The following is a 13,397-nucleotide window of genomic DNA, read 5'->3' as shown; positions in this document are numbered from 1 at the left end:
ACTTCTCCATGACAAGGTGAGTAATGCCTTTATTGAGAAGATTCCTATAGGAGTAATGCCTTTCTTTGATGGCTTCTTTGGATTTACCTTGGATCGACATAGTATGTAAAAGTTATTGCACATGATATACTAGAGCCCATGATTAAACTAAAGTATGTTGATGATGCAGCTTTCCTTATATTGTTCCAATAGCTTTGCTCCTTCTTGGCCTTTGCACAACCACCCTTTAGGTAAGGTCAAAAAATATTTAAGACTTGGGTTAATTATGGAATGCATCACTTGCCTTTTGTGCTGCCAATATTTTTGAAAATTTTTATAAGACCTGGGGTAAGTATGAAATGGTTCACTTGCCTTTTGTGTTGCTAATATTTTTTGAAATCGTTAAGATATCAAAAGGGAAACATAGTTATCTATTTTCTCCATATTAATGTGAGTCCTTGCTTGAGAAGATTTCTATAATGGGAAAGTTTTAAATGTGCTTTAATGGTGGATACTTAGTAATAGGGAAACATAGAGTTATCTATTCTCTCCATATTAATGTGAGTCCTTGCTTCAGAAGATTTTTATAATGGGGAAAAATTCAAATGTGCTTTAATGGATACTTAGTAATAACTTGTATCCAATTTAAGAACACTAGCATGCAGGTGTATCGTAATGAGTGAATTTTGAAAACTCCATCAAGATTATGCATGATATGCCAAAGCAAATGATTAAACTAGACTATATTAATGTTCCTATAGCTTTCCTTCTTTGTAAATCACACTTTTGGTAAGTTCCTATAGCTTCCCTTCTTTGTAAACCAAAATTTTAGTAAATTTTGATAGCTTCCATTCTTTATAAATCACACTTTCGGTAAGTTTTATGATAATTCATAACTTGGGATAAGTTTAACATATGTTACTTGCCTTGTGTATTGCTGAGATGTCTTCTATGCTGCCAATGTTTTTTAATATAGTAAAGATACCATACATATTATCTACACCTACTAGTTTCAAACATGGTATTGCCATCAGAACACTCAATGGTTGTAGACCACTTAGCCAGCATGCATAAAGTTCACAAACAGGTTCTATGTGCCACCTTTGTATAATCCATAAACAATAAACATTCTCAAATTTTGGCCCATTTAGAGTTATTTTGGTCTTTATGAGCTTCGATTAAACGGGTTGTGTGTGCCACCTTTGTATTATCCATAAACAAACAAGTTGTATAATCCATAAACAATAAACATTCTATCAAGGTGCACATTAAATTTTGATCAATTTAGAGTCATTTTGGTCTTCATGAGCTTAACCTTCAATCAATATGTTGAGGATTTTGCATGGGCTTGTTATGGGGAAAGCTCCCTTGATGCGTTGGGGCTGCAGCGTGAAGCCCTCTTGAGCCTAGCCTAATTTTGGTACTAGATGACACTTTTACTCCTCCTTCCCAAGCTTAGACTATTGAGTTACTAGGATTCTCTTGGTGTGACAAATCTAGAAGCTTTGTTGTAAATACCCCTAGTTTGGGGAAGTAATTTTTTAATTTATCGTGATGCTAATACAAATATCTACACTCTCTCTATATAAAGAAGGATAATGGGTTTATTGCACTTCATTCATAAAAAAACAAGAGAGAGTATTGGAGAATCCTTCAACCCTCCTACTCAACTCATTGCCCACAAATGGATGCTTCACTCTGTTCCCCAACCCTCCTACTAAACTCATTGCTCACAAATGGATGACGCTTCACTCCCGCTTTTATACCCTTGATAGAAATACGAGGTTCCTTTTCTTGCCAAATCTTGGTTGCTTATCAAGTCTTATTTTCACTAGCTTGCACCTATTTAGCCATGACATTGCCAATTTTGATCTGATTGTAGATTTGAGGCCATAAGAATAATCAATGCTACGATATTGCCAATTTTGATCCGATTACATACTTGATGCCATAAGAATAATCAACCCTACACATTGCTTAAAATCTTTTTGGAATAGGATATGTTGGACATATCCTTGAACATTATTGCATTAGGCAATATTCTCTTTGAATCCATTACATACTCTTTGTGTGAACCATATCACTTGTGAATTACATATTGTCTATGCACTTGGAACCTTCTAATTCATTATTTAAAACTGCAGATATTCTCATGAAAGACATGCTCATTTTAGTAAGAGCATGTGGGTGGGTAGGATGCATTTTTTTCCTTCTATTTTCAAGCTTATCAAGAAGACATCAAGGTGAAGCCAACTAAAGACTTGACACATTGGGATGTAGATGGATTGTTTCCATTCTATGGTTATAGAGATCCTTGTATGTAGGGCATAATATGTGTGATTTAACATAGATCTTTCATGTAATAACCATCCCATGAAATGTGTGCATGTTCTTTTGCTTTAAAGCTCTACACATTATGATTCCACTTCTTAGGCCTACCTTGACTCTTCTTTGGTTCATTACTTTGAACATCAACATTAGGCTCTTTGGAATGACAAAATCTTCTTGTTTCCATTTCTGTTGTTATCTTCTTCATTTTTGACATTGTCTTGCAATGTTATTACCTTACCTTGACATTACCTTGACTCTTCTTTGGTTCATTACTTTGAACATCAACGTTAGGCTCTTTGGAATCACAAAATCTTCATGTTTCCATTTCTCTTGTTCTCTTCTTCATTTTTGACATTGTCTTGCAACGTAATTATACGTAAGACCAACGTTGTTGTGAACACTGGAAGTCTCTTTTTCCTTGGGCCCACTTTGTCTTCTAGTGTGAGTGTCCGCTTGAGAGGTCGGACCAAAATTGGCTCTCCCAAACTAAGTTTTACATCAAGTTCCATTGGTGTAGAAATTGGTTTGCAACTTTCCACTCATGTGCCCACGTAGGCAAAGACGGTCATCCATGTAGGCAAAGACGCTCATAAGATGCGAACTGACACCTCCAAGATACGAGCTGACACCTCCAATCATCTGGAGGGAGGATGCTGGCCCATGTCCGCGGACATGTGTGAAACTCCCCTATAGTATCACATTAATTGATTGGACGCATGCTGTTGTAAGAAATATAGCCACACGCAATGCAGTGGTTGTAGCAGCTTACGAGACAACAGGTGGTGAGTGATGATGGTTGGGGGGAGCAGCGCCGGTATCTCATTCGCCATGCCCACAGCTCCTCCTCTTGGCGGCGGCGGCGGCAACAGCAAAGGAAGGGCATCGTGGTGGACAGCGGCGGTGGCCTGCATGTCTTCGAACCATCATCCACCCTCTCGAACCCAGGTTCGTACCTCGCCCCGCCCGGGCCTCCGCAACAACGATACCTCTGTACATACAAGCTAGCCTTCTCGTCTTTGTTGTGAAGGCACAATCTGGCTATGGGATATGGTTACTATCTCATAGGCAAGCTAGGATGTAAGCGACGTTAGCTAAGTGGGTGTGCAAGTGACAACAAGCGGGTAGGTGTGTGGGTTTGGATTTTGGTTAGCTCATGTGAGGTTGGCAACAATAGCAAACATGGCATGGACATGTTATCACTATGTGAATCGTGATGTTGAGCCCTTGCATTACCCGACCTGATCACCATCAGGTCCTTGGCGGTGGTTCGGAGCTATGGGGATTATGGTATTGGTTTGTCAATTGCTAGCTATCCGTGTTTATACCTATGTATGTGCATTGGTTTGTTGTTCATGATCTACATGGATGTTATAGAATAAGTCCAAGTCAATAACTCACTGCTCATGGTTAGTAGTTGTTGTCCTTGCTTCATTAGAAGCACGACATAGTGTGCAGTTGTAGCACAAGTTGAATAGGGCACATTGTACTGAACCTAAGGAGTTGAACAAAGCGTGAGATGGGTGTTTTCCTGTAAAAAGGGATACACTTTATCAGTTGCAGTTTTTTGGTATAAACAACAGATTGTTCAGAATTTTGTGATCTATATTCTATCTATCCCGTGCAAGCTGCATGATATTTGTGTCATCACAGAAAATAATGGAGAGTATATCTGCTGGAAGTGAAGTGGGTGGAGCAGGTGGTGCCTCTTCTTATGCTGCCTTGAAGCGAGCCGATGAGCAATGGCTGCAGATGCGCACAAAAAAATCAGGTATGTAATATTTATAGAAAAAGTCTATAGTGAACTTACTGGGCTGTCTGAAATTGAAGAAGACATCCTACCTACATGTTATTGACCTTAGTTGTCAAAGCCTCAACTTGATTCTCATGTTTTTGTGTACGAGGAGCATTTGCCAATTCTGTTGAAATGTTTGCATCCCAACTTAGACAGCCAACTGTTACCAACACTGTTGACAACAACATTGGAAATTGTTGGTTGGCAAGTTGTAAAAGGTCAGTTAGAATTCGGTGGTTGTGTTCTACATAAATTTTTCCATTAAGCCCATTGTCATTGTCAACCACTCTTGCTCTCACTGCTATTTTGCACATTCATAACTGATCCTATGATGTGGCATGATGGCATATGGCATTGGAATCTCTTTTAAATTTTTTTAAAACCATTTTCAAAATGTTTTAGGGGTTTTGTTTTCATTCCATTGGGATGATTTGACAGCTTTGTCACGTGCTTTGGCTTCAACACACTGATGCATGTGTCATGCTAGGATTACTAGTTGAGGTACGGGGCATGCTTGTTGAGCCGATGGTATGTACCCACCTTCCCAACAAGAGGATTACTAGTTGAGGTAAGGGCTTAGCAAAGAAATGAGGTTATGAGAGTGAGGCATGGTGTCTGTAATGGGGAAGAATAGGTTGCCTATCAAAGTAACATAAGTGTGAATCCAACTAACTCAAAGAGGCGTATTATTTTGAGGTTTGTAGAACCCCCTTCTCCTCACTATACACTTCTTCTACGAACCTTTTTGGAGAACAACCTCGTTTACATGGCCCACAACACGTAAAAAAAAAAAAGAGTTTATGACATTTTCCCATTTTAACGACCCCTGCTTTTGCAACACCAATCCACAACTGCATGAAAATCTTGTGTCAACTCGCCCAAACAAACACAAGTTTTTATTATTATTAGCAGATAGTTAGTTGGGAGATTTATATTAGTGGCAAGTCACTTTCATCTCATTGTCTGACCACATTGGCTTATTGACATTGCCACTTAGAATTACCTTCCTATTCATTTGAGTAATGCATAACAAGCACCTCCCTTTAAAGGCTTTTAGCTGCACACACACACACACACACACACACTCTCTCTCTCTCTCTCTCTCTCTCTCTTTTTCGTTTGTTTACCAGTTTTTTTGCAACTCATAATCTTTGTAATCCCTTATGTCTTGTAAACCTTATGGTCTTTTGAAGACGTTTGATATAACTCTCTCTCTCTCTACATGAAGATCTACATGCAGAACATTTTGCACATGGGCTTCATATATTAGTTCCCATTCTTGCTGAACTCTTTAAAAGAGCCCTTTGTGAAGCTTTCCTCCCCTCCTCTGCCACAAGCACCATTGTTCCTATCCATAACATAGAAGACCCCATGCACCCAAAAATAATTATATGAATCTTATAATTGGCCAGCTGCAATACAATGGCCAAGATTTATGGGGAAGTATTAGAATCTAAGATGAGCTTCTTGGCAGAGAGGCTTAGACATAGAACATCAGGGTAGGTAGGCTTCAGGAGGGATTCTCCACCCTTGATTCCAACTTCACTCTACGAGCCATCATAGAGGAGGCGAGGGCACGGAAACAGCATGTATTCTTTTGCTTTGTTGATTTCCACAAGGCTTTTGACTCTCTTCTTGGATCCGGCTTGCTGCAACCATTGCAGGAGCTCCAGTTTCCATCAGACATGATGTGAGGTGTGATGGCTTTGTGTGCGGCAGTGACTGGTAGAGTATGGGCACGAGGGGGGCTCTCTAGGGATAATTGCAGCACTATTGGGGTCAAGCAGAGCTTCTTGTTCTCTCCCATACTATTTGGTTTGCAGCTCACTGAATGCACTTAGGTGCATCTTTTCGGTTGGCTCTATACATTCATCGGATTCATCATATGGGAGAGACAAAAGAGACTACCATGGTTGGTCTTTTGTTCCTTTCCTACGGTTGACCTTTTCTTCTTTTATGCAATTACCTACCAAAGGAGACACTGAGTATTGATATGCATGGACCACTTTTTTTTTTTCCTAGAATTAGGATCCTTCTATTAGTTAACAAAAAATGGCCTTGAAGGGCTAAATACAAACTCGCCTCCATGTACGAAGCGAGGATCAAAGAACAACTGGGGAAGAAGGATGCACTTCTCCTTTGACTGGCCTCTCTATGAGGAGAAGGCTATCTCATACAAGGGGGGGGGGGGGGGGGGGGGGAAGGGAATAATCACATAGGTGGTTTGTAGTGCCAAGTGGGCTCACCACCTCTATTTGTGAGAAAAGGGCGAGGTCGCCAAAGCCTCAAGAAAGCTTCCCGATGCTTCTGCATATGAACAGAACCACCCCGCAGCTTCCCCACTGGCCGCAGAGGGTATGAATGATGTTGAGCTAGATGCTCCTAATGGACTCCGCAAGCGGAGTGTGGGTGCCTTCGATGACTTCGTTGCATCGAGCTCTTCAGATGTGCCATGCTACAAATCCCCCATCTCTAGCACGAACCAGGAGTCCAATGATCAGTAGATGGGGCTTGGACTAGCACTGTCGAAATGTGAAGGTGAGAGACTTGAAGGGCTAGCCCCCCACCTTCCTCCTCATAAGCCATGACAATCTCAGCCTTAGTGGCCCAAGTGACAGTGCCCCATGTAATTGTACAGGTAGAGGTCTTGTCCATCGTGAAGATGCGGAGAATCCGTTGCCAAACTTGTTGAGCCTTCGGGCAATCCCAAAGACAATGTCGCTCAGACTCCTGGGGATGGCCACACCTCGGACATGCTACTGGTCTGCCACCAATGGCCAACCACGTGCCAACCGCCAAACTCCTACGTGCCAGCAACCACAAAAAGAGGTTGATCTTCCGCAGTCGAAAAATGTCCCAGAGCAGAATTTGAGAGAGAACACGATGAGGGGCCCCAAGAGCGCTAGTGTCCTGCTGCCAGAGTGCCCTTGACCTGTGGCATCTGGATCTCGTAGCCTAGCCGTGCGGTGTATGCGAAAAAAATGGTACCTAGAGTCCCCTATTTGCAGGATCATGGGAAGTTCACTCTTGTGAGTTCGACTGGAGGCACACGATGGGCCGGCTCTCCCAAATCCATAAACGCTAGAGTCGCTCCGTGGCCATTGAGCTGGCCTAGTGACTACGATGCATGAGCCAACTACTACCGGCAAGAGCTGCTCACTGATAGAAATACAAACTCCCCCTGCGTCCTGGAGGGGCCAAGAGAGGGAGACCAAAAAGTGTGACTCCTGCCTGGTAAAATCTTCCCACAGCCTGACGGGTATGCCCCTTGGAAAGATGGTGCTTGTGGAGGAAAATAATATCAATGGGTCCCTCGAATGGTGCTCTATGGAGCTCTCCTCTAAGGACTCCGTGCCTCTAAAAACACTGAGGCCCTCCCAAACCCTGAATGTTCCATGAGCATATTGTTGGACATGTCATCACCAGCTCTCTTTTACTCCATTTTATGCCCCTTTTTATCTACCATCTTTTCTCTCTACTTCCTCACGCCACCCATCTCCTCCACCTCTGCCGGCAGCAACACCCCTGCAACGCCAACTGTGTGGCTGCTTCGCCTTTGCGCCACTGCTTGCCTAGAGAAGAATTGCCATTTTCTGCGCTAGCTCCGCCTACTGCCCTGTGCAGAGATTCCTACCGCTTGCACCAGCTCCACCTGCTGCTCTGTGTAGAGATTCCACCTGCCTGCGCTGCCTCTGCCTACAACGCCCACGTGCGCTGCCTTTGCCTGTAGTGCACGTATGCACTGCCTCTGCTTGCAGCGCTTGCCTGCACCACCTCTACCTGCAGCGCTTGTCTCCGCCGTGTGCACTACCTTGTGCGCCGCCCTTCAATACTATCTGCTGCCTCCAGACACCGTCGGTGCCAATGCCAACCACCAGCGCCAACACCACCTAAGAAGCTTTGTCACCGCCAGCTTCCTTGAATCCCTACGAAGGAGGGGATTACCTTGTGAAGACGCGTACTCATCATCTTGATGTGAAGCCTTTTGGGATTGTCTTTGTCTGGATTGAGTATAGAGAGCCTTGTGGCTATATTGGAAGCATCAGTTTGATTTAGACATTGGATTTTGGTACTAGCCCGGTGTAAGACTCTTGTGGGTCATCCTTGTGGTGAGCTCGGTAGCAGTTATCTTGTGCCTCGACATCGACTTGGCCCGACCTCGACATCGGCACTTTTGTTTGATATTGTATTCATTTGTTGTATTGGTCCTGGTTTGGAAAAGCCCGTGGATTGTTCCTGAAATAAATTCCTAAAGAGGGGGTAGGGCCTGTTTCCTGCTCAGCGTGGTGTACTGTGTGAAACCCCTATTTTCCCATCTTTCTCTCTCCCTTCTCTCTCTCTATCTCTTGTACACGTGGTTGAATCTGTCACTGCATATATTCTCTACCTCTTTCTCTTCCACCCCCTAACAGTTCAGGCTAAGGTTCTGGAAAAGGATGATTACTTCATGCATTTCTTTTTTCAATTCATCATCATTTTGATGCTTTACTAACAGTTGAGGTGAGGTTTGCACTAAATTCTTCACTTCTTCCTTGACCCCTTCCTCTATGGTCTCCACACCATGGCTTACTTCCTTCCCAAGTTGCCCCAATCTAATCATCTTCCAGTCTTTCCCCCTAGCTAACTCCACAACTTTTTCAAAAGTTTGAATATTTCTTAACTCCGCTTTCAATCTTACGTTCCCTCTTCAACCGGCAACAAACCTATCTTTTTTTAACATGGTAGGGGGGTTTCACTTCTTCAAGCAACACACCACCAAGCCCACAATTTTGTGAAGTGCTACATATAAATATCCATTCTGTCTTTTTGAGTTAAACCCTAGAATTTCATGTCACACCTAATTAGGATCTTCAGTCTTCTGATAATGTTGTAGGAACTCTTGCTTTGTAGTTTCATAGGTGAGCTCTTGTGGAGGATCTCTTGCTTGCAGAGAAGCTTCATAGCCCTTTAACCATTGTTGGGTCTCATCCTGTAAGCAATAACAAAGAATCCTTAGCATAAAGATAGGCTCATGCCTGTTTTTAATCAAGCAGGTGATCTCCAGCTGTTCCATAAATTTTTTGGCATCTTCATGCAACAATCCATCTAAAAGTGAAAAATCTTGAGCCATATCAACATAGTTGACAAAGCCAAAGGTGCCTGAAATGGGTTCCTCACTGGGGGCACCAAAAGGATGTGAGATGAGGAAAAAACCTCTGTCAGTCTCTCAACCCTTAAAATATACTTGAGAAGCACTCAATGACTCTTTGCTAAACACCAATCAGCTCTGCAGCTGTCCTCTGACTCTCTGCTAATGCAGTCCGACACCTGAACCCTCTCCTCTTGAATAAGCTGACCCACCACAATATCGTCCTGAGTTAGATCTGACTCTCAACAACTCTGATTTTTAGTCGTATCACCTCAGCTGACCCTCTCTAATTTGCTGCTGACCTAAACTGACCCTAGTTGACTGCTGTTGATCCCTGACTGGTTTCGGCTAACCATAACAGACTTTGAGGTAGCTTCTTGTCCTCTAAATTCTCAGACTTATCTCCAGATGGAACACTCCTCAAATCTCTTGCTCCATAACCTTATTGAACATGTCAAACTAACCTCTGCTGAATGTCTGTTGATTCCTATCTGACCCAACCTTGAGTCAACTGACTGTTTGATTCAACTCTAGTTTAGCTAACTTCAGACCTTCCTTTTCCTGTGTCCTTTGACTTTCAGACTCTCAAACACCTCGGACCCTACAAAGATTCAACATTGCAATCTCTTATCTGACCTCAGCTGACCTTCAGCTGAGGAACGATTGTCTGAATCTGACAGTCCTCTGTCTGTCAGACTTGACCTTATCTAGCTTCCTCTCAACGAAAAGGGATTATTTCTACCCCTCTACACTATCACCTGACCTACCTTGACACTCGGCTAATAGTGACTGAGCACCCCTGATTCAGTTAACCTTCAGCTGAACCTGAGCTGACTTTGTTCCTAGTCAGCCGGCTCTCAATACTAACTTAGACATCACTCATAGATGATCTTCTCTACAATCTCAATCAAAGCATGATAACACCATAAAACTCAACCACCCTCTTATAATAGGATTAAACCCAAGCAATCTGTATTCTTGATATGTGCAATATCAAAATTAGTCTCAACAACCCTAAGACCTTGAGCTCAAACAAGAGGAGAAAACATAAAAACAAAGGGATACTATGCAGGCTGTTCCCTGTAACAATACTTCAGATCTTCATCTTCAAACATAAACAACAATTGAGCATGTATTGACTAACACCAAGTTCCAATAGAGATTCAGACAGAAATCCTGACCTTGCCTCTTGCAACCCTCAGTTGTTCCTCTGACCCACTGACTCCCTCTGCTCTGGTCTTATCCACACTTGCTCACACTGTTCTGACAGACTTCACTCTTGTTCTCCTCTTGGGGTCTCTTGGCTACTTGCGATATCGCGTCCTCTCTTTAGGGTTCTTGCTATCTCTAGCCGAAAAAACTCTTAATTAAAAAAAAAAACCTTTTCTACCTTCCTCAAAAAAAGGTTGCTGCCCGATTCCTTTGATCTCCCCATTCTCTTTCTCCTTTTTTGTCGCATGTGCGTCCTCTTGCTATTCTCATCGTTGGCCACTGTAGCTTTCACATGCCCACGCTATGCTTCCTTGATCATCCCTCAGTAGGTGATTGGCTACTACCATGCTGTACCCCTATGATTTTCTTATTTAATACCTTCTTGCCGCTTTCCAACAGTCTAGACCTCTCTGAGGTGACTGCGTCCACTTGCTCACATTAGTCCAGTCTTTCACGCCATGCCATTCTAATCTTCCACATCGGCCATCGGATCTTCAAGCTTTATCTAAGGCTTAAAATATTTTAATGATCTTAAGCCCCCGGTCACACATACCACTAATGCAAGTAGACAATGCTATAGGGATAAAAAAATGTAATGATGCAAAAACAAAAAACACCCCAGCACATTGACAAAGGAAACATGCCATAACATCTACTCTGGAATCTAGATACAAGCCAATTGTCATTGCTTGGAACAAAAACACGAGAATACTACACATATATACATGCTTTTTTGGTTTGATTTCTCAGCCTCACAGTGTCAATTTTCCACACCTCACAGTCCTTAGTAGAATGGTGTGGTTGAACGCAAGAACAAGACTGTTCAAGCGATGGCGCATACCACCCTTTCTTCTTCTGATCTCTCTCTCTCTGGGGAGAAGCTGTGAGCATTGCTGTTTACATCATCAACCGTTCTCTTACAAAGGTGGTTTCTCATATGACTCCTGAGGAGACTTTTACTGGACAGAAACCTTCTGTCTCTCATTTTAGGGTTTTCGGTTGTGATGTCTATGTTCATATCCCTGATTCTGACAGATCCGAATTTGATCCCATAGGAAATGCAAATTCCTTGGATATAGCACTTATTCCAAAGCTTAAAGATTATGGGATCTGGAGTCGCGATTCTTGGTGATTTCTCACAATGTTCACTTTGTAGAACCGTCAATAGATGATTCTCGCTCTAATCCCGAGCTTATCATCGAGTTCCCTTCTCCTTCATCGGCCACCCCAACTTCACCAGCAGCTTCTCCGCCATCAACTTCTTTACTGTTGGAATTAGGGTTAGGGTTACAACAATGTACACACACAAGATAGAGAAGCTTGAGAGCACACAAACTCACTAGATAGAATAAACAAATGTGTGCCAGATACAAAAGATAAGTACATACCCCAAAATGAGTAGATAAGAGGGTGTACATACGCATGGGAGAAAAAACCTCCTAGTGAGGAAAAAAGTGCCCCGGCGGTCCTAAGTGTGTTCACACACATCACTATCATATAATGCTACAAATCTCCCCTAGAGTGATGATGTGAACATGTAGAGGGTATGACAGATTAATCCTGAAAAGGCAGTAAGCCCAAAGCTTTACGAAAAGCTTTGAACTTTTCACGAGGAAGAGCCTTCGTGAATAAATCTGCCATGTTGTCATGTGTAGGCACATAGACCAAGCTGATCTCTGCTCTGCAGAGAGTCTTTCCCTGACATAGTGGTAATGCACCTCAATGTGCTTAGTGCGAGCATGAAACACTGGGTTCCTCGCAACTGCTAATGCGCTCTGGCTATTAGTGAAAAGCGTAGTGCTAGATGATTGTCCAACACCCAAATCAGCCATAAGATGTCTGAGCTACACACACTCAACTGTAGTTGTAAAAGTTACCCTGTACTCAGCTTCACAGCTAGAAGTGGCCACTGTAGGCTGCTTCTTGCTGAGCCATGATATACATGAATCACCAAGGTGAAAGCAAAACCAACTAGTGGACACTTGTGTGTCATAACATCCAGCCCAATCGGAATCACTAAAAGCATATAGCTGTGACTCACCCCCCTTTGGATAAAATAATCCAAAATACTGAGTGCCCTGTAAATAGCAGAAAACCCGCTTAACAGCCTGCCAATGCTTCGTACCTGGGCTATGCATAAATCTGCTCAACTGTGAGACCGCATACTGTATATCTGGCCTCGTGTTGCACACATAAAGAAGGGATCCAACAGCCTGCTGATATAAACTAGCATCAAAAGAGTCTCTTGCATCTTGAAGACTAAGTCGAGTACCTGTCTCCATAGGTGTAGCCACAGGTTTACATTCTTCAAGATTAAACCTCTTCAATAGCTTCTGTATATATTTAGATTGCAGCATAACAATGCCATAATTGCGCTGCATAAATTGAATCCCCAAATAGTAATGCAAGGGTCCCAAATCTGACATCTCAAATGATGACTGCAAATCAGCCTTAAAGGGTGAAATCTGATCTATATCGGGTCTTGTGAGCAGCATGTCATCAATGTAAAGAACGATGACCAAAAATGTGTCTTTACTCCTCTTCACATAGAGGGTACTCTCTGTTGGACTGTTGCGAAGATCATTTGCAACCAAGTATTCATGAATCTTCTCATACCATGCTCTAGGAGCTTGCTTAAGGCCATAAAGAGCCTTTTTCAACCTGCATACTTTAGAGTCTTCTCCTTTCAGAGCAAAACCAAGAGGCTGCGATACATACATCTATTCATGTAAATCACCATTCAAGAATGCAATTTTAATGTCCAACTGATGTACATTCCACCCATGATGTGCTGCCAAAGCAATGAGATACCTAATGGTAGTCATACGAGATGTGGGTGCAAAGGTCTCATCATAATCAATACCCTTTTTCAACAAGTCTGGCCTTGTAGCGATCAATGCTACCATCTGCTTTGCGTTTTAACTTGTAAACCCACTTAGTATCAATGTCCTTCTT

The 13,397-nt window shown here is 42.6% G+C and overlaps 1 protein-coding gene across 1 annotated transcript in view; it reads left to right on the top strand.

Moving 5' to 3' along the window:
- The first annotated feature begins 3,067 nt into the window (after nt 1-3,067).
- Nucleotides 3,068-13,397, top strand: part of LOC147637667 (Lycopene beta/epsilon cyclase protein) — a 76,766-nt gene continuing 66,436 nt past the window's right edge. The window contains 2 exon segments of the mRNA XM_086799005.1: nt 3,068-3,255; nt 3,961-4,078. Of these exon segments, the coding sequence (XP_086655131.1) occupies nt 4,043-4,078 (36 nt within the window). The 5' untranslated portion in view covers nt 3,068-3,255; nt 3,961-4,042.

Source organism: Cibotium barometz, chromosome 6 (assembly GCF_041138505.1).
Source record: "Cibotium barometz isolate CiBa-2024 chromosome 6, ASM4113850v1, whole genome shotgun sequence".
NCBI lineage: Eukaryota > Viridiplantae > Streptophyta > Polypodiopsida > Cyatheales > Cibotiaceae > Cibotium > Cibotium barometz.
The sequence above is the reverse complement of the archived record's forward strand: the minus strand, read 5'-3'. Positions and strand labels throughout refer to the sequence as shown.